This window comes from Haliotis rufescens, unplaced genomic scaffold (genome assembly GCF_023055435.1).
Source record: "Haliotis rufescens isolate VD_foot unplaced genomic scaffold, xgHalRufe1.0.p SCAF_3, whole genome shotgun sequence".
Taxonomy (NCBI): domain Eukaryota; kingdom Metazoa; phylum Mollusca; class Gastropoda; order Lepetellida; family Haliotidae; genus Haliotis; species Haliotis rufescens.
The window spans coordinates 21685346-21707125 of NW_025964001.1; the positions used below are offsets into that span (position 1 = coordinate 21685346).

The window sequence follows — 21780 nt, forward strand, 5'->3', positions numbered from 1 at the left end:
AATTTTGTGTAGTTTAATGCCAAGATAGTTATGTAAATCTATGATTTCGATAGGATCGGTACCAATAGTAAAACATAGTTTTGATTTGTTGCAAAAGATCACAATGTTTGTCTTTGTTAGATTAACATTTAATTTCAATAAAGCATAGTATAGTTTAGCACCATATAAACAGACTTTTGTATTATTATCATCATCATCATCATCATCATCATCATCATCATTATTATTATTATTATTATTATTATCAAACAACTACTTACAGTATCAGTTGCCACCTCATTTGTACATGTAATCCCTAATAATGTTCATGGTCACCGTGGTACACCTTCACAAGCAACCTCTGCTCTGACTGACTGGGTTATGGCTGGAGGACCAATGAATATGGGACTTTTAGGAGGTAGCTGGGAGTCTGTCTATAGCTGTGTTGATTTATCTACTTAGTGTTAATTGCCTTCAGCAATTGTCCCCTCACAGGTCCATATGGTTCCCTCCCTTACCTCGTTAGTGTTGTGTTGTCAGCCATCTTAACTGGATTTGTGACTCTTCATTGTTAAAGTGTTTGTACAAATTATTACATTACCCATGGGTGACATGGTGACTGATTTGGTGAGACAATACCATCTAATCTAATAAGCCTACTGCTAGACTTACTCTTAGTCTCTGAAATCTTATATTACACACTATCCTTCTTGACTCTAAAAATATATAAAAATTCCCTATGCTGATTTCAGGAATAGAGCTAGCTTGAGCTGGCTAGACTTGCTTTTGTATGAATTTCTAGATTATTTTTTTTTCATAAAATAAATATATTCCACGGTCATGGTGCAGGACTAGCCTACTGCAATAAATTGTGTTTTTTTTAATTTGACAACAGGGAATAAAGAAGTGATAAAATCCAAGATGTGTATTTGCCCCGTGCAATTAAATGAGGCGTTTCTTTTGAAATGGTTGTAATGTACAATTACTAACTCTTCACTCTTAGTAAAGATTACATACAATTTCTTGCACTTCATCTAACCATGATCTTTGTAAAGACCCTGGCATCCTTAATTAACCAGTGTACGATGGTTCCATGCTGAAATGATGAATACCTTCGTCCCATGCATTCACTGTGATAGCCTCGTTTCGAAAGCAATCTCATTAAAATCAGATCTTAGTTCTCGTTATCGCTAAACAAAGATCTGAGGACATCCCATAACGGGTCACGTCAGAACGACCTTTCATCGGACCTATCAAAGCGTCGCTTACCAGATTATGAAAGTGACAGTCGGAATGTGTTTTCTAATCATGCAACCTCGAAACGTTAACACGGGGTATTCCAAACGTCAGTTACGGCCCGTACGACAGATTCCGTCAAAATATCGTCTATATCTCGTTTCCATGGGATAAACATTTGAATGGAGGAGGCGTTGCACAGTATGTGGGAAGCACTGCCATACAATCTCTACCGTATGTTAGACATTCCGGAATGTTCGTTTGTTCAGTTTTTAAAATTTTAATTGAGAACTGTGTCATATTTTATTTTTTAAGCGTAGGCTGAAATGGAAGTCGCCTGGTTGAAATGAGTGCCGTGAAGCTCAAGGAAGCTGCTTTCTAATTGGCTGATGTTGACTTCTTGTTAGTCGTTTCAGTGGTCGGTCAAAGTTTGCCAAAGGTCCTTCTGATGTGACCCCCAATGGGATGTCCTCAGATCTTTGTTTAGTGGTAGGGAGAACTAAGATCTGATTTTAATGAGATTGTTTCGAAAGCTATAATACACTTGATAATCAAGGATGAGCCTGCATTTAAAAACATATAAGGCCAGACACACTTAATTGTTTTCTTACAGATTTTCTTTGTAAACTTTCATGCTAAGAAGCAGGAGTTAAAAGTGTTATTAATGCACATGTGGCCTGGGTTGATTTTAAAATTACCCCAAAATAATGTTAAAAAACATGTTTTCATTCAACCGAATGATTTTAACATTTAATTTTTATTTTATTTTGCAAAATGCTGTTTTCGTCTCATCTCGAACAGGAAAATCAACATGTCTGGCCTATATACTTTGGGGAATAAGGCTTTGCAGTTGTAAAATGGTCTCTCTTATCTGTCTGCATCATCAACTTAATGCCCTCACCCCCTGCAGTTCTCCAACCATCCATGCCACGCCTGACCCCACAATAAGCCATACCATTACTGTTACCTGATCAACAAAGAGTCCTTCAAGGTCCCTCTCATATTTAAAATATGACTACAAATATAGGCATACAAAATGTACTATTTCAATGATATTAATAGACTGAGACGAACACTTATCATTTTAATGTTTTCATGGAGGATAATGCTCTGAAAAAAGCATGTTAAGGTGTTTTAGTTTTACTAGTTGTTTTATCAAATTTACCAACATAAAAAGTAGAAATTAGAGCTGAATATTTGGGGCTGACTTTGTTTCACATTATGTATCATCCCAAGGTTATGGAAGCAATGTAATCTACATGTGTTTGGAGGATGAAACCTCTATTGTTGATGGAACTACTTTAGAGTTGGTAGTTACAAACCTGATCAATAAACTGCTTGATGCTCCACTTGACTTCACTGCCAACATTAGTTGCTGTGTACAAAGTAGGGCTGGGATGAGTAAATTTACCACCCGGGTACCCGACCCCCAATAACCCGACCCTACCCGGGTGTCCGCTGTTGGTAACAGATGGGATTTGTTTTACCAGAGCCTTGGCAGAAAATATTTAGATATGGTATAAAATGATCGTGCATACACTGAAGTTGACTGTCAAAGCTTTGTCTTCACTCAAACAAATAAATTCAGAAGGAATGTGCGCATAGTCCGAAAGAAATGCAAAAACATTAGCAACTTGTACCGGTGTAACCATGGAATTTTATTATTATTGTTATTAAACAATATATCACTAAGCACAGGTCCGGGTAGTCCTGTGGGACCCTGGGTCCTACTCAGGACCCACCCGACCCGAGTACCCACGTTACCCGTCCCAGCCCTAGTACAAAGACTGCAATTAGTGACAAACCTTTCGTCCACAATTACAATACTAAATACCCAGTAAAGTTAAAACTTGTTAACTTGGAAGTTTAATTTGAAAACTAAACAAATTCTGACCACCAACATTGAATGTTAGGGCAACATTTTTTAAAACCAGCCAATAAGAGGCCATATAACAATGGCTGTGCCCTCAAAGGGGTTGAAGTCGTGTAAAACTGTTTTTCATCCAAAACTGGCTCCCACAGGAGATATTGCTTTGGGGAGATCAAGCGGTATCAACATTGTAGATATTGCTGCAATGAATTTGCATCACACTGCTTTGCAGACCATTGTGATGTCATTGGTTACCATGATGTCACAATCAAATGACATCATTAATGGCTCTGCTACTGAAGCTGTTAGCAGTACTTTTTACTGTCTACAAACCGAAAAAGTTGAAAGAATGATGTTGGATGATAAATAAAATATCACCTTGTGTCTTTTGATATCAAATATAAAAACACTCGTTGATAAAAGTAGAAAAACTCCTCGGCAAGAATCAGAGCTTTTGCACTTTTATCAACTCGTGTTGATATATTTGATATCAAAAGACACTCAGGTGAGATTCTCTATGTGTCCTGAGAGGGTGCCAGAAGACTGTGGCATTCAATTCTTTTAAATATCTACCACCGTTGTAATCTGAGAATATTTGTTTATTTTAATTGGCGGCTTAGTTTTCAAACGATTAACAGCAGGTAGAAGGATGGAGTAAAACAGAGGTACCAAAACGTCCCCCTGGTCCCTAGTAACTAAGGGGGGGGCACGGGTGGCCCAGTGGTCTAAGGCGCCGCGATTCGCTGTGCAGAGTTGCGTCCCTTGGGCATGCCAGAAACCTATGATTGTGGGTTCGAATCCCGGTTCGCCTCGATTATGTTTCTAGGTTTGTCAGCACCATACCCGTGCTCGTGGGTTTCACCGAAGTGGTAAATGTCTGAGACCTGCATCACTTCGGGCTTTCCTCCCACATTAAGCTGACCAGCCATGATATAACTGGAATACTGTTAAAAGTGGCGTTAAACCCAACTCACTCACTCACTCACTAGTAACTAAGGTGGTCTACTTTGGGTTGCTGGTGATCTATAGTTTGAAATATATATTGTGTTCGTTTATAGTCTGTTCTTAATATTCTTTTAAACAAGGTTAAAAACAGATTGGTGGTTACTCGTTATTTTACTGTCTTTTGATGACAATATAGATGCATTACTTTGTCTAGCCACAATATGGCTGAAATATTGCTGACATGACTTAAAATGTTTACTCAACACTCTCACCTGATAACAAATAAAAATGAATCTACTGTCAACATGTGTCTCTCTCTGTCTACATCAGTGCAATGTCATTTAATCAATTTCCTCTCTGAAGATCCAGGTATGTACTGGTCTTCCGCAACACATGCTTGTAAATCAGTTGGTCAGGTTGGTGAGTTGGTGGATCACCATCGTATCACAGTTGCCTAGATCGATGATCATGATGTCAATCACTGGATTGTCTGGTCTAGACTTGACTATTTACAGAGCCCCATCATATAGCTGGAATATTGCTGAGTGAGGTGTCAAACAACAGACAGACGGACGTACGTACGTACGGACGGACGGAGGGATGGACAAACAGACAGACAGACAGACAAATCAGATCTTTTACTCCGGGTGGAAATTCTCTGTCTCAGTATTTCAGGACACCCCACAAGAAGATCACATTGCGTGTACCCTGAGCAAATACCTTGATATCAATAAAGCGGAGTCCTTACATATTGTATATATTTGATGATGTCTACGTTAGTCTTCTGTTATTTTATTGTGACCTTGAAACTTGATAGGTCACAACATGACTTGGCAGTTTCCACATGACATCTATCACAGCCAAATATAGTCTGATACGGATGCTTCCTGATTATTTATAGATATTTGTATCCGTAGATGAAAGGACCCTACTAAAGTGTCTAATGTTGATTTCATGAATAAATGATATTGGCATATTTATTTTATTCCTCTCAGAGACTAAAATGTGTCAGAAGTATAACAACAATGTGAAAACTAGTTCAGATTTTTCTGTTAGAGAAAGGAAGTGTTTCACCCAGCCTATGAAAACTGGGAGTCTCAATGCATAGTTTGAGAGAGTCAGACGCAAGAGCAGAGAGTCCTGCTTGAGTCTCTCAGTTTACAATTCGGTTGATGGAAACATGGTGTAATTTAAACATAAACAATTTCTGGTACAGTCCCTTGAATGTTTTTGTAAGAACTGATACTGACTTCAAAAGATATGTTTTGTCAACTAAAATGTGATGTGTGTATCAGACAAAAACCATGACATATATGATTCCTAAATCACATAAAAGCTAGGAAAATGAATACTCCCTCCCACAACCACCCACCAACCCACCCACTCACTCACTCACTCACTCACTCACTCACTCACTCACTCACTCACTCACTCACTCACTCACTCACTCAGGCAGCACAGTGGTGTAACACCCTGAAGCTCACTGTACAGAGTTATGTGCCTTGTCTTGCCAGGATCCTCACATCAGGGGTTCCACTATCAGATTCAAGCCGATTATGGCCCGGGGTAGCGCCATAGTCATGTGATTAAGACAACGGGTTATTTCACTTTGAGAAATATACAGTTGCATCGGCTCTTTGAGACCAAAGTGCAGAAAACCATGAAAAATATCAAAGCAGTGTCCAAATCACTCTCACATGACACCTTGTTTATATGACAACTATCAATGTTATGACTCTTGTGACATGTTTAGTGGATGTATGACACACACATCATCACTATCAGCCGATCATCAATGATTACTCAAAGATTAGAGAATTGCTAAAAGGAAATGGCACAAATTGATAGTCAGTTTGCCATCAGTGACATTTACACAATGCCTGTTGTTATTTCACAGTGAGACTAAGGCTACTGACACCACTCCTATTTCACATTACCAAGATGCTAACACTGTGTAGCGTTGCTAACAATAAATCATGAACTTTATAGCACCCTATTCTCTGCCAGTAATTATGTTTCTATTCAAGGTTATGTTCCCACCCAGGGATGTTTTGCAGTGGATTGACAGATCGTCGTTAAGTGCCTCATCAGTTTCATGATGAAATTTCCCAATGCATGAAATCAGTTGTCCTGTTAATTTTGTGAACATTTTCTGATATCAGTTTCAGTTTTGATTGCAGAAATGTGCGAGATTGTTTTGTCCATGTGGAAAGATGATGGTTTAATGGACAGATGTTGACATTGCTATAAGTTTTGTAGCATATGAATAAATATGTAGAATAACTGTGTAGAAGTTGGTTCTGTGGCAGAAATATACAATTGCCTAGGGATTCCGGGATAAACATTTTTAACAGCTCACCTTTTATCGGGGGGCACGGGTGGCCCAGTCGTCTAAGGCGCCACAATTCGCTGTGCAGAGTTGCGTCCCTTTGGCATGCCAGAAACCTATGATTGTGGGTTCAACCCGATTATGTTTCTAAGTTTGTCAGCACCATACCCGTCCTCCGTGGGTTTCACCGAAGTGGTAAAGTCTGAGACCTGCATCACTTTGGGCTTTTCTCCCACATTAAGCTGACACGCCGTGATATCACTGTAATACTGTTAAACCCAACTCACTCACTCACCTTTTACTGAAATTCTTCTTTCCCTCTAAGGCAACCCATGCCTCAGTACCAGTATTCCAGCACATATGTCATCTCTTTATACATAAGTAAATATTTGTAATTGCCAGTGACTGCGGTCAGGAAGGTGATACTTACAGTATGTGTGACATGTCAATTTCACGTACATTGCAGTGAAAGCTTGATCAACACACCTGTGCTTTACACACTGTCCACACATTAGTAATGTGGTTATATGAGCTTAATTATCTCCAGGTTCCAGTAATGATTTCTTGGGTGGAAGTTTATAAGGGTTATTTGTTCATAGGAGTATTTGATGGGGTAAGTCAAGGTGTCAGACTCCTTGGTGCTGTTATTAATGGTATGTTGATTCTGTCAATTATGGTGATAGTATATATTGAGTTTTCAGAGAACTTATAATTAGGAGATAAAAAACATTGTGTTTTCATTGTAAGCTAGTTTACCTGTAGATTTAACTACCGTATTCGACGTGGTGCTTATTACGTTGTATACGGTATGCTAAACTGGATTTGGAACCGAACTCGCAGGTTTCAAACATTAATTTTAACGTTGTTAACAGGTCTACAGGTAGGCTATCTCTACAATGAAAACACAGTATGTTTATCTCCATTCTACCATGACTAAATAGAATGTGAACTCTTTCATGTTAGCAAATATATTGAGTGAAGTGGCATGGGTTGAGTCCTGACTGTTTTGAATGGGTTGTCGATCTGAATTATGGAATCACCAACAACAGCCTTTAAACAAAATAGGCTTTATTTTTATACCATAATACTTAACTGGAACATATAACAGGCATCGAAAGCATATAGCACAGCAACTTCGTAAGCTAACATGTTCAACCTGGACACCCGTGAGGAAAACTTAGCCAGCCTTGCAAGGTTTTGCTCGTCACTGCACGTCACTATTATGACATCACATCGCTAATTGTGATCGTATACATAGAAGTGCCAAATTTCTAGCTCTCTGTTGTCCACAAAACTTGAAATACATTCTTTTGTAGATTACTATGTGTTTTCTGCTCAAAATGTATTGCCACACATCCTTTGAATATTGTAGTACCCGCAACTTGCATTTTTTAACCTATATTTGTACATAGAACCATTTTCGAAACGCCTACCAACAATGACTAAAAGAGAAATACTTTTCTGTATCAGCCTCCGTGGTGATGCTGCTGTCAATTGTCTGTTTCCATCTGAGGGGTATACATTGAGTTTTCAGAGTAGTTATTATTGGCGATATCCCAATTTGAAAGTAAATGTATGTTTCTTCCAGATTGATGAAATGTAGCCTAAAGTCATGATCACAAAAAATGAACTTCCAGACAGATTAAAAGGAAATGAGTGATCAAAATTAGAATTTATTTAATCACAATAACCATTGAGATCCTGCACCTCATTGATGGAAATTAACCACAAGGTCTACTAGCCCGAACAGTGATTGCTTTTCGCAATACCCCCAAAATGTTTGAAATTCTACTTGCCCTTGGGAAACCTGTAACATTCACAAACCTGGTCCGGGCTAGAGGGCTAGTGCTAATTTCCATACCTGACCCTTTGAATTGGCTCCCAAATACAAAGAGTTATGCAGTGCACATAATCAATTTACTGTTACCATGACAGTCTGGGACCTTAGCCACTAGTCCTAAGCCTAGGTCTAGTTAAATTTATTTCAGTCTAAGTAAGCTAAGCAAATTTAACTCCATATATTAACCCTAAAATCTCCTTGCAGTAATGTCATGTTACAAGTTGGGGCTAGTAGAAGCAAATGTTTTTGGCACAGACTTTCGTGACCTCATTGAGAGCCACATCTTTCTATGACAGCAAAACATAGATGAGAAAGTGGGATAGCTGATGCATCAGTTGGAAGAGTGAGTGAGTGAGTATGGTTTTACGCCGCTTTTAGCAATGTTCCAGCAATATCAAGGCGAGGGACCCCAGAAATGGGCTTCACACATTGTACCCATGTCGGGAATCGAACCCAGGCCTTCGGCATGACAAGCAAACGCTTTAACCACTAGGCTACCTCACCGCCCTCAGTTGGAAGCCCCATTCAGTGCCTCACATTGCCCTTTCTTGGTAACCCCTGTTTGGATGGTGCTGGTATACTGCTGACAAGGGGCATGAAACAACTTTCACTCACTTACTCACAGTGATTTGCTTTTGCTTTTTTTGTCGCGGTGATTGGGGCAGAATGTAGGGTTTTCGGTCGTATTTAAAGCTTGATTGTCATGCACACAGTGTTAGGTCAATGCTGTGCAATCAGCAATCCTTTGGGCATATGTCATTTTACTTTTTATACATTATCCTGTATGATACAAGTTGATGTTTCCAGCAACTGGTTCAAATGTTATCACATGACTTTTTCAATGCGATGGACAAATTTAGTGATGGAAGCATAAATGTTATTGTTTGTTTGTTGTTTAACGCTGCACTCAGCATTATTTTCATCTATATGATGGCGGTCTGTAAATAATCAAGTCTTGACCACACAATCAAGTGATTAAGATCATGAGCATAGATCTATGCAATTGGGATATGATGATATCCATCAACCAAGTCAGTGAGTCTGACCACCTGATCATGTTAGTTGCCTCTTGTACAGTGTGTGAAGCCCATTTCTGGTGTCCCCTGCAATGATATTGCTGTAATATTGCTAAAAGCGGCGTATAACCATACTCACTCACTAGTTGCCTCTTGTGACAAGCATAGTCGCCTATTACGACAAGCATGGGTTGCTCAAGACCTATTCTCCATCCGGATCTTCACAGGTCACATTAATGTTAACCTAAACTATATGAAGTTGCCATTTGCAGCCAACACTGCTTTTTATACCCCCAACAAAATTTAAATTGGATTTGGAACCGAACGTGCAGGTTTCAAACATTAATTTTAACGTTGTTAACAGGTCTACAGGTAGGCTATCTCTACAATGAATCTCCATTCTACCATGATGGCCCCCGACAAAATTTCGGAGGTATATAGTTATACCAAGGTTCCGTCCGTCCGCCACGCTCACTTTTGCACTTGTTAAAAATCTGTTTACATTGCCATTGACCCATCAATATGCTAGCAAATACAACAAATCTGATCACTGTTACTGCCTACTGACCATTATGACCTATCGGGACTGCTGGTAAGTAGGTGAGCACAGCACTACCTTAATTTCATGTCAGAACATCTCTATGAAGTAAACCCTAAAGGGAAAGATGTTTTTTTGTCATATTTTTTACAAAACATTATTTTTTTTTCTCAGCTGGCAGTTGAGATGCTGCGTTTGTTTGACCCCACAGTGGAACCTCAGTCAACTCCTGGAGAAGAACCCCTCAACCTCATCCCTATCTACCGCAACCCAAAGGTACACGGAGGAATTCTGCCAGGTAAGGTCTCAGTTTAATACCCAAGTTCGAAATAAAAAACAAACTTGCCAGGCTGCCATCAGGACCCACAAACTTCAGAAGTTTACAGGTCCTGACTTTACTCTTCAGGCCCTCATGTGAAAAATTGCAGCTTATTTTGACAAATAAGTAGACACGTAAATTTACGTAAAGGACCCTTACAAATTTGTAACTATGGGTCTGACACAAGATCTACCTGCAACTGGCCCACAGGCAGGCTCTTATTTCAAACACTGCCCAAGTGGGGATCTAGGGGAGTACATAAACTGTGAAATGTTTAAAGGATATCACCATGGTTGCTCACATGTGATCAGTTGTAGGAGTTATGGCTTCTGATTTGTTGAATAGAGACTAGGAACTTGGTAATTTGGGGGATGGGGGGAGTTTGTTTTAGGTCACTTATGATCAATTAGAGGACATCATGGACAAGAAAGACGTAGTTGTGCATTTATTGTCCTAATAAAGGTGCAGCCATTCAGGTGTCAGTGTCCGGTGTAATAAGAATGCTGCCTTTAATCTGTTTGTGCAAATGCAAAAAATATTCACTTTTGTAAGATTACTTGTTACCATTCTGTCCCAGACTGCCTGTGCAGGATATAGTGTGTTTTATGACATTTACAAATTATATCTGTATTTTCATTGGTTTAGAAAGGGTCACATGACCTACATTAAAACATATTGCCCTAAAACCCACCGTGCTATGCAGCGATCAGAAGTAGTATTGCCCTATGTGATTAAGCCAATGGACTCGCAGGAGAGATATGTTTCCAGCCAATCAGCAAGAACATAATGCAAGACTTCTTGGTAAACAGTATGTCTGTGCATTTGAGTTATTGTTGAACTTTTTGCTTATTAAAAGCTCAAATTGAAATATTGTTTTTATATTCTATTATAAAATAATTATTGACCTCAATTCAGGCAATAAAATATATGGACATAAACTTCTATGTCCATAAAACGTGATATTGCCCTCATGTGTGGTAAATAATTGTATACAATTTGTAGGGCTGGGTTTCATCCTGAATATTCATATTGAAATTGATGAAGTTCTTCCTCATGTAAAAAAACCTCATAATACATTTAAAGTGATGAGGGGCACGGGTGGCCCAGTCGTCTAAGGCGCCGTGATTTGCTGTGCAGAGTTGCGTCCTTTGGGCACGCCAGAAACCTATGATTGTGGGTTCGAATCCCAGTTCGCCCCGATTATGTTTCTAGGTTTGTCAGCACCATACCTGAGCTCGTGGGTTTCACCGAAGTGGTAATTGTCTGTGACTTGCATCACTTCGGGCTTTACTCCCACATTACAGTGACACGCCGCGATATAACTGTTTTACTGTTAAAAACACATGTCTATGAGCCACACCCACATCTGACTGATCACAAGTTGTTGTTACAAATTGCTGGGCGAGCTTTAAGCTGTGAGACAGCAAACATCATGTACAGAATTCCTTTATTGAATGGATTTTTGGCCTTTGATAATTGGTTTGATCATGCAAATGAATGGTTTTATCAGTTATTTATATCAATTGATGAACTGCTAACAATTTGGAGCACAAAGATATCTGGCATGTCCCATCACTGTCATCTAGGGTTCTCTAGCATCAGGAGGATGTGGAAATATACTTAATATGTAATTGAACAAACTGGATCACAAATACATAAAAAAGACATCTTTGAATCTGAATGCAACTCTGTGTGAAACTTGAAAAAAAAGGACAAAATATGATTGCTGTTTGTACTGCCAGGGTTGCCAACCCCCCAAAAGATGTTCAGAAAACATGTGAGTGCAGTTCAGAGATGAAAGGCAACTGAACTAATTATGTCTATTCTGGGTCTCAGTTTGCCCAGGGAGTAGAATGTCAGTGGTTCGATACCAAAGATGTTAAAAGATGGTATTTGTTGTTACCCTGCCTGGAGCTAGGCATTAAGGGGCTAAAACAAGGACTGGTCATCTTCGAGTCACTGTACAGTGCCTGAGTCGGTCATTCATGTTGAACCTGCGGCATGGTATCTCATTGGGCTAGCACTAAATGATCAACAGTAGTCCAATCTAGTACAATCAGCCAAGTGCATGCATCTATAATGTAAACAGAAAGACTTCAGTATCTTCCCTCTCAAGTCTCCAAGTGTATCAACATAGAACTTAAATCAAAAGTACTTTTTAGGTGATTATCATGAAAGTCTTGACAAGTCAATACTATTCTGTTGATTACCTACAGTGTAAACGGGAAACAACTTTACACCCCAAACCCAGCATCCAGGGCTGTCAGGGTTCAAAATTAAGCATGAGAGTCAAGGTCCCCTTGTCATAACCCTAGGATGTCTGGAGATTCGAGGTCACTAGATTATAAAACTGTGGCAGCAAACCTCAAAGACCAAAGGAATCCCTTGATGCTGAACACTGGTTATACTCGTGTTTATGACAGCTGATGCCATAAATCACATAGAACAACGAAAAATTTCGCGATTAAACATTGTTCTCTCATGACGTCACTTTTGAAGATTCAAATATGTGCTTGCAAACTGATGACGTCAAATATAGGATGACGTTATTTTTTAGAGGGACGTGTCTAGGAAGTTGTTCCCCATAGCTGTTGCTGGGCTATGCAGATAAACGCAATGGCTGAATGATTGCTTCCAAAAGTGGGAGAGATATGACAATCGGTAATGGAAGAAAAGGTGCAAATATTCGATGTAAGGATTGTGTGAATATGTGGGAAATACCAAACTTAACAAACCTGTTCATAAATTTGAGTTGTTCGACATTACCAAGGTTGGATTCTATTCTGGGGGCCATCATTATTTAATTATGGGTAAATATCATTAAAGCTTGTACATTTTAGTGAGATCCTTAAAGAGGTTGTACATAATATGTTAATAGCTCATATAAGAAATAATCGACTCGGGGTCGTTTGTCATACAATAAAACACTGCAGGGAGAATAAACCATGAGGGGCAAGCCAGAGTGGTTTATTCTCCTTGCAGTGTTTAAGTGTCGATAAACAACATCCACTCATTGTGTATTTCTTAAATACAACATCCATTATAACTGAAAGCCCCTGTGGGATCCGAGTTGGAATTGGTCCCAAGCAGTCTATGCTGGTTGTTGGAGGCAACCTAATGGATCGGGTGGTCGGACCCAGTGACTTAGTTCTGCATGTCATATCCCAATAGTCCACAGATCAGTGTTCATGATGTCAGGTATTGTATTGTGTAGTCCAAACTGAGAGCATACAAACAAACATGCAAATCATGCCTTGTGTAAAATGTATATGCAATGCTAAGGTTAAGTTACTCAATAATCGGACACCCAATAATGATTGTTCGGTGATAAACAGATTGATGAGGACAACCACTGGCTAAGCTTTCTGTACATACTTGAGCACAACAAACTGTGTGATATGTAGGAATAATATCACATGGTGCTGAAGGACAACCATCGCAATATCCTCGGGGACAAGACGTACATGGATATTTCTGGAAGTACTGTCCAGTAGAGATGACTGGTAGCATGAAAGTTTAGAGGTCTTCCTGCAGCCAGGAGCAAAGAATCACAGTTAGACTGTTATTGTGTTGATATAGGATGTGACGAGAGTAATGACTCTCCTATTTTGGTGTGTGTGTTCCATGCTTCTGAAGGCCACATGGAAAGGTTTTATTTTATTGCAACAACATAAACCTTTTGACATGCTTATTGACACATTGGGCTTCTGAAAAATGTCTAAATGGACTCTCATATTTGTGTAATGATTTGCAATGTCTGTATGTTCTGAAGTATCCAGATGCCCTATCATTGTATAAGGCTTAACAATGCCTGTAGGTACAGAAGTATCCAGATGCCCTATCATTGTATAAGGCTTAACAATGCCTGTAGGTACAGAAGTATCCAGATGCCCTATCATTGTATAAGACTTAACAATGCCTGTATGTTCAGAAGTATCCAGATGCCCTATCATTGTATAAGGCTTAACAATGCCTGTAGGTACAGAAGTATTCAGATGCCCTATCATTGTATACGGCTTAACAATGCCTGTAGGTACAGAAGTATCCAGATGCCCTATCATTGAATAAGGCTTAACAATGCCTGTAGGTACAGAAGTATCCAGATGCCCTATCATTGTATAAGGCTTAACAATGCCTGTAGGTACAGAAGTATCCAGATGCCCTATCATTGTATACGGCTTAACAATGCCTGTAGGTACAGAAGTATCCAGATGCCCTATCATTGTATACGGCTTAACAATGCCTGTAGGTACAGAAGTATCCAGATGCCCTATCATTGTATACGGCTTAACAATGCCTGTAGGTACAGAAGTATCCAGATGCCCTATCATTGTATACGGCTTAACAATGCCTGTAGGTACAGAAGTATCCAGATGCCCTATCATTGTATAAGGCTTAACAATGTCTGTATGTTCAGAAGTATCCAGATGCCCTATCATTGAATAAGGCTTAACAATGCCTGTAGGTACAGAAGTATCCAGATGCCCTATCATTGTATAAGTAGTTGCTATTGCTGTTGTCATAGAACTATCTGAATGCTCTATGACATTTGTATGTTTGTATAATGACTTGAAATGCTGTAGGTCTAAAAAACATTTAAACATCTGATCTTTGTAGTCTACCTAGCTTCTGTGACTGAAAATAGCCACCATTGTAGTCCTCGAAAAAGTAGCATTTTGAATGACAATGTTGTTGAAGGATTCTAACAAATAACTGAACTGACCCACTCAAACCAACTACCCGTTAACAAAACAAACTTCTTACAAAGCCCAAAGGCATACAAATGACTGCTTTGTTATTCCATATGTAAACTGGGCATTGCTGAATTTATTTGTCCGTACAGGTCAACCTGATCTGATGTGTGCCCTTAAGAGGGTTGGAATTATACATGTACATAGATAAATGGAATCGAGACGACATGGATAATATTGTTGCTTCATAGATTCAGTTGTCACAAGGGAGTAATGCAACTTTACTGAGAGTCTGGAAATAAAGTGTGTTTGCAGTAAAAATATTTTTTGGAAAAATCAATGTTAACTCTCTGCGCTTGAATTGTAAGTGTCCATGGTTCTCACGTGTGTCTTAGCAACAGCAAGCAACAACCATTTTCTGAAAGTCCGTAATCAAAACGTCTTGGGTTCTTCGCTCTTTTATGGAATAATTTTCCAGGAAATCAATTTAATTAATACACTTATTGATGCAACACGCATGTAGGGGCATATATGAAATAGCTACGCGATAACACAAAGAACAAAGGACAACAATGCCTGGTTTATTTCACAATGAAACATTGTACTTTCAAGATGTCATTTCTGGAGATTTTAACATACGCTCGCAACTTGATAACATTGTTAATTGGACAACGTTATTTTTGAGAGGGAAGTATGTAAAGAGTTGTTCCCCATAGATGTAGCTGGGCAAGGTAGATAAACGCAGTGACCGAACAATCGCACCCAAAAATTGGAGAGATATGACAATTGGTATTGGGAGAAAAGGTAGAGATAATCGATGTGAAAATTGTGAGAAAATGTGGGAAATACCAAACTCATACCCCCTTTTCATAAATGGACTTGTCCAACATTGCCGAGGTTGAATTGTATTCAGGAAGTCATCATTACTTAAATACGGGTAAATATATGTAAAGCTTCTACATATTTTATCAAAATCCTAAAAGAGGCTGTACATAATGTTGATATCTCATGTAAGAAATAATCGACTCATGGTCATTGTTTATTGTACAATAATTTATTAAACATATTTAATTGTCCAAAAAGACAAAGGGATTGGACACAATTGTACAATAATGGTTTATTCTCCCTAAAAAACCCACTTATTGTTTATTTATGAATGAAGGCTTCATTTGCATTAAATTGTTTCAGCTTTTCATTCAAATTGTCATACTCTGCCACTTAATTGACATCATTTCTAGTTGATTTTAGAGTTAGTTTATGGATTTTGAGAGGACTGTGAGTGGCAAGACTATGTGTGGTAGGGCAGGACGTGCTTATCTTTCTTGCTAACACCTGGTGTCATCACTGATTTTCAGAGAGTTTCATATAATTTTCACTCCTATTTTGCCTTCTACAACCCATGGCAGATCATCAAGACTGATTATTCTCAGGCGTTGATATTTTATAATAATAGATAAGCTTATAAGATTAGCAAAGTTGCATACTATTATTGTCATAATAAAACTACTCGTGAATAATATATAACATAGAAAGTCATCATAAACCGGAAGTTTGCTTGCTCAGTTTTGAATTTTTAAGTCAGTTGGGGTAGATAGTGAATGGAATCAGCAATGTTTGTCTTTGATTCTCTACCAGGTGTTCATAAATGTAGAAAAATAGGTGTGGTAAACAAATAAACTTTCAGTATTTTAGATGTTTAGGTAAATGTTTACATAAATGATTAAATTGGCATATTCTTCAACATGTACAGTCCCTGGCTTTCATTTCCCAGAAGGTTACTGTATGTGAAGTTCTATCCTACTCACTCACTCACTCATCCTTTGGAGTGTTTTCTTCACAATATTGCCTGCAGGGAATATATACATCGGAATATAGTTGTGTGTGACATTTGTCAACTCTGATCACTGAACTCTCTTGGCTAAACTTGTACAGAACATCTAATTCTAGTATGATGATCCATCTGAAAAGCCATCAGTTCTAAAAATTGGGATAGTGTTCTGAATTCTAACACAAATCCCCAGCAGCAGTTGTACCCAAGTAGTACAAGTGAAAACATCATGACCCAAGGGCTATTTAGTAATGTTCTTCTGTCACCAAAATAAAGAATGAAAAAGACACAGAACTGTGCCACATTAAAGAACCTACATTGATTAATGATGGGAATTAGGCACACAGCCTCATCAGGTCTATAAATGGGGAGTCAGGTTATCAATTCTACTACATTCACGTTTAACCAGAGGCCGTTGTATTCAAGTAGTACAAGAAAAACATCAAGGCCTAAGGGCGAGACTTTTCGAAACAATTGTTTTAGGATTCTGCTAATCCTAAAAATAGGACCATTGGGTTGAAAATAAACGCAAAGCATTATTTTGTTTTGGCTCAATGGAAACTTACCGGTATGTGGTCACCACAAAAATATTTCTGCTGAAAATAGCCTTAAACTGGATGACAATAGGTTACAGTTGGATACACGGCTAGCATAAACACTGCCTGCATGGCAACACATTGAGGTAACGTCAGGAGAACAAGAAATGAAAAAAGTACAAAAATTAATCTAAAATATCATTTTTCTTCTTTATATTTTTCAGAATAGTTTTTGCAAAGAAACCATGAAAGAAAAAATGTCCAGCCTAAGTTGTACATATTTGTACAGAATCCAACCAAAATAGATGGGACACAGTTGGTAACCAGGGATCTTTTTAAAAAAAAGAATTTGTTGCTGAAAATTCTTGAGAAAAATAGTTTTATGTTTTGCAGAAAAAAATCACTTTTGTTCATAAAATATGTAGCATGCTCTGAAACACATCGTGTTATGCCCCCAAATAAAATTGTTTGTCTCCTTTCAGAGAAAATATTTGGAAGCAGTAGTTGAAGAAATGTCTAACAGAAATCCCAGGCCCACTTCAGGATATTGAATGTCAGGCCCTAGAATCAGTCATCAAATACAATATGTACAATTAGTTTGTGTGTTTTCAATATACTTCAGTGCAAGGTATTGGCTTTTCATATGGCTTGAACATTTCAATTTCTTATTCTGTATCCAGAAACATCTTAATGGCTACGTGTTCTGTCCTGCATAGCTTCAAAGAAGTGCTGAACAATTGAAATATGTGTTTGATGTTCAATAAAAAGTATTATCCAAAATTGATTCATACTTTCAATCAATCATTGCTTTAGTATAGGGTAGCAGATCAATCATTGGTATTTCACAAGTATTAACACTGCTGACAATCGACTACTTACTTGGGGATGACAATTATCTGACTAGGCAAGCCATGCACACATAATTCTCTCACATGTTAACAAACTTGCTTCATATGAACTCAGCTAATGGTTAGATGTAAATGTACACAGACATTAAGTCCCTGAAATGCAAATATTTTAAGATTTTTTTTCTGTTAAATTGCTTTTAAAATATAATAGAAAGAAATCGAAGATTAAAAAACCTAGACTTGTCTAAGTAATGAAGTCTTGCTACAGAGTTCTGAGATGTTTTAGTTGCAGGGTCTGTATGAGTGAAGGATGTAAGGGTGACACTCAAATATCAGGACACTAGCTCTACAGGATTGATGATGTCAAGGAATTGTAAAATGTGAAGAAAATGGGTCACACAACCTTGCATCGATGCTGACAAATACCGGGGTACATCACTGACCACATCAGTTGCGACAGGGGAGGTGTCCAAGAGTCCTCGGTGACACCGGACTGTGTCCTATGTGCAGCACTGCCTCGACCTGCGCCAAACACAGCCGAACATTCCCAGCCTGTGACAAGATCCCACTGTCACTCAGTCTGACCCTTGACATAAAAGCAAAATACTTCCTGTCATACTACTAAGTTAGGATCAGCACTCAGGCTTATCCTTGTCAGCACCATCGTGGCTGTTCTACTTCAAATGGGAAAATGAAATATTCGTGAAAATTTAACCGTTCAACTGCCCACTATTCGGTATGTATTTTGTGATTTATTGCCTGCCCTAGACCGTTGACTTAAATATCCTTCCTGTCCTTGTGATGTTGTGATGAATGACTGTGACAAAGTCACATTGCCACCAGAAAGAATAACATGGGCAGAAAATGTGTTGATGAAGTCCAAACGTGTGGAATGGCTTGTCTCAAGGGCATACAGTTTTTACATACCGACACATCTATTTACGTCTTTGCTTGACTAGATACATTATGGTGTTCAGAGACATCAAAGTAATGGTGAAAGGTTTTGGAATTATAGTGTGTTGAATAGGATGTTTAATAGGATGTTGTGTTTAGGAAATCTCATCATTTTGATGTTTATGGGAAGCTTGCGTGCAGTATGGCAACATCAGGGTGACCTGTAATAATTAGGTCATGGACAGGCAACCCAGTGGTTGATGGCATGAGCAGAATCCCAATAGTGGACTACAATAATTTTTGGAATGGATTCCTAGTTTTGTATCCCAGAACTAAGGATTTTGTAAGAATTTGGTGAGAATTGAACATTCTCCACTTTCATCCCCTTATTTCAAGCTTATAACGAATATGAGATTATGATGGGAGTTAACTAACTAACATCTAATTACAAAAGTTCAGCTCTATGGGGGTCCATATGGATAAATGAAAATACTTTGTTTGGTGTTTTCAGTTCTGTCTTAATGCTGAGACCTGTGAAGATCCGGGGTAGAATAGGTCTTCAGCAACCCATGCTTGCCATAAAAGGCGGCTAAGCTTGTCGTAAGAGGCGACTAAAGGGATCGGGTGGTCAGGCTCGCTGACTTGGTTGATGCATGTCATTGATCCCAATCGATCGATGCTTAAGATATTAATCACTGAATTGTCTGGTCCAGACTCGATTATTTACAGACCACCGTCATATAGCTGGAATATTGTTGAGTGCGGAACCAACCAACCAACTTAATGCTGAGGTGAAGAAAGGAGGTGCTGTATCCTCAAAACTTTGTATATCAGTTATATGTTTGCCATGAAATAAAACAGTGGTGAAACAAATACATCTAGCAATTAAAGGGACATAGTTCAGTGATGGATTGTGTATGTATTTGGCAGGGAAGGAGAAAGAGAGATTCCCTCTATTTAAAATCAATTATGGTGTACCCCCTTTAAGTAATAAGGCTCCTCCTCTAAATGTTGTGTACTCAGCTGTGATTACAATAAACGTGAAAGCCTTACGGCCACTCATACAAATTGATAGCGACAAAACCCAGTCTTCATCATTTGTTCTGTTACAAAAATGAATGAAAAGTGATCGGGTTACAATGATTCCCAATCTGTATCTCTCTGTGGATCCTACCGAGTTGTTCAGATCACCATCAATGATACATTGCCCGTTGGTGTGCACTGCTGGAGGCGAGGTGTACAGTGTGATATGGCATGGAGATGGTGAACAGTAATGGCTCTATTACTGGAGTCTCGTGTCGATTCATTACCTAACAGACACACAGTTTGGAACCTGCAGTGTGTTGTAGAAGCCATAGTCTGAGTGCTTTGCCAGCAATCAAGATACATTAAAGCTTTATTTTGGTCATGCGCGTTTGACCTTGACATTGATGGTTACGGTTGTCACATGGAAATGTTTAAAAAAGAACAAAGCTGAGTCCAGGTTTCAGTCCAAGGAATTTTTTTTAAACACCATTTTGTCTGCTGACTCCAATTTATGTCCAATTGTCTAGTTTTCAATGATTAATTGAGCAGACAGTTTGACTTATGGCACGACTGTGTCTGAACTTTATAAGGACATGGTTCAGGCAAATTTGTACTTTGATTTGAGGCTTAGTTTTTCTCAAATGGTATGATGTATATAACTCTAGTAGCTTTTTATATTACCCTGCCTACACAAAGAGTGAGTGAGTGAGTTGGGTTTAATGCCGCTTTTAACAGTATTCCAGTTATATCGCGGCGTGTCAGCTTAATGTGGGAGGAAAGCCCGAAGTGATGCAGGTCTTAGACGTTTACCACTTCGGTGAAACCCACGAGCACTGGTATGGTGCTGACAAACCTAGAAACGTAATTGGGGCGAACCAGGATTTGAACCCACAATCATAGGTTTCTGGCGTGCCCAAGGGACGCAACTCTGCACAGCGAATCACGGCGCCTTAGACGACTGGGCCACCCGTGGCCCCCCTACACAAAGACACTGCCTTAGTTTCACACATGTCATTGATTAGGAAATAACAAACTGTCTGTTTAGTGTAACGCTATGGTAATATGGAGACAACCACAGCAAGAAAATATGACAATTGACAAAGTACTATACTCTCATAATAAGCTGTAAGAGGGATTGGGCTGTAAAATGGTCTGTTGCAATCAGAGGCAGTTATAGAGATTTGAAACCTCTGGTTGCCCAAATTAAATTAAGTATTTTACAAGATCATTTAGATTTACAAATAATGGGCAGTCCAGAACATGGAGTGATCGTGGAACAAAGTCCCTCTTTAACACTGGAACTGGGCATGAGACTGGGGGAGAGGGTTCAACACTCAGCAGCCTCCCAGTTGCCTATTTACAAGTCATATTAAGATATTACATGTACAAAGAATATTAAACTATGCTTGGCCCTGAAGAAATACCACACATGGACATTTGGGATAAGTCTTTATGTCATATAAATTACCCTTGTAGTTTTTTAAAGTTAAAAGTATATTATTAAAAGTGGGCTTGTGCCCATTGATAAAAGATTATGATAGTGTCACTACGCTGAGTATGTTCATGCATTTATATGACTAATGGTCTATGATCAAACAAAGTAAATGCATGTTTTGTAAACCTTAAATGTGAATTTTATATCACTCATGCAAATAAACAACTATGCAAAAGAAAGCATATACTTGAAAATTGAATTTTATAATTTTTTTTACAAATTTCATTGCTGAAACACTGCAGACTTAAGGTTCAAAACAGAACTATGATACCCGTATCAAATACATCACCATAGAATAACCATTTCTTGTTTGTTTCATTTTTAGCCACCATAAAACATGGGTTTAATGGTTCTGTTGCCCGGCAGTTTGTAATGCCCGGTAACCATAAA

At 38.7% G+C, this 21780-nt stretch overlaps 2 protein-coding genes across 4 annotated transcripts in view; one reads left to right on the forward strand and one right to left on the reverse strand.

Moving 5' to 3' along the window:
* The window catches only part of LOC124146452 (cilia- and flagella-associated protein 61-like), a 96810-nt gene that overhangs the window by 52661 nt on the left and 22369 nt on the right, over positions 1-21780 (forward strand). For both annotated transcript variants that reach the window (XM_048403902.1, XM_048403903.1), the window contains exon 25: positions 9928-10051. In XM_048403902.1, the coding sequence (XP_048259859.1) occupies positions 9928-10051 (124 nt within the window). The remainder of the gene's footprint in view (positions 1-9927; positions 10052-21780) is intronic.
* LOC124146453 (adenosine receptor A3-like) overlaps positions 1-21780 on the reverse strand; it is a 30764-nt gene that overhangs the window by 7846 nt on the left and 1138 nt on the right. Inside the window, exon 1 of one of the 2 annotated variants that reach the window (XM_046516744.2) lies at positions 18379-18580. The exons of the other annotated variant lie outside the window; for it this stretch is intronic. The gene's annotated coding sequence lies outside the window, so the exon portion shown is untranslated. Of the gene's footprint in view, positions 1-18378; positions 18581-21780 lie in introns of those variants that run through there. 2 annotated transcript variants of the gene reach the window in all.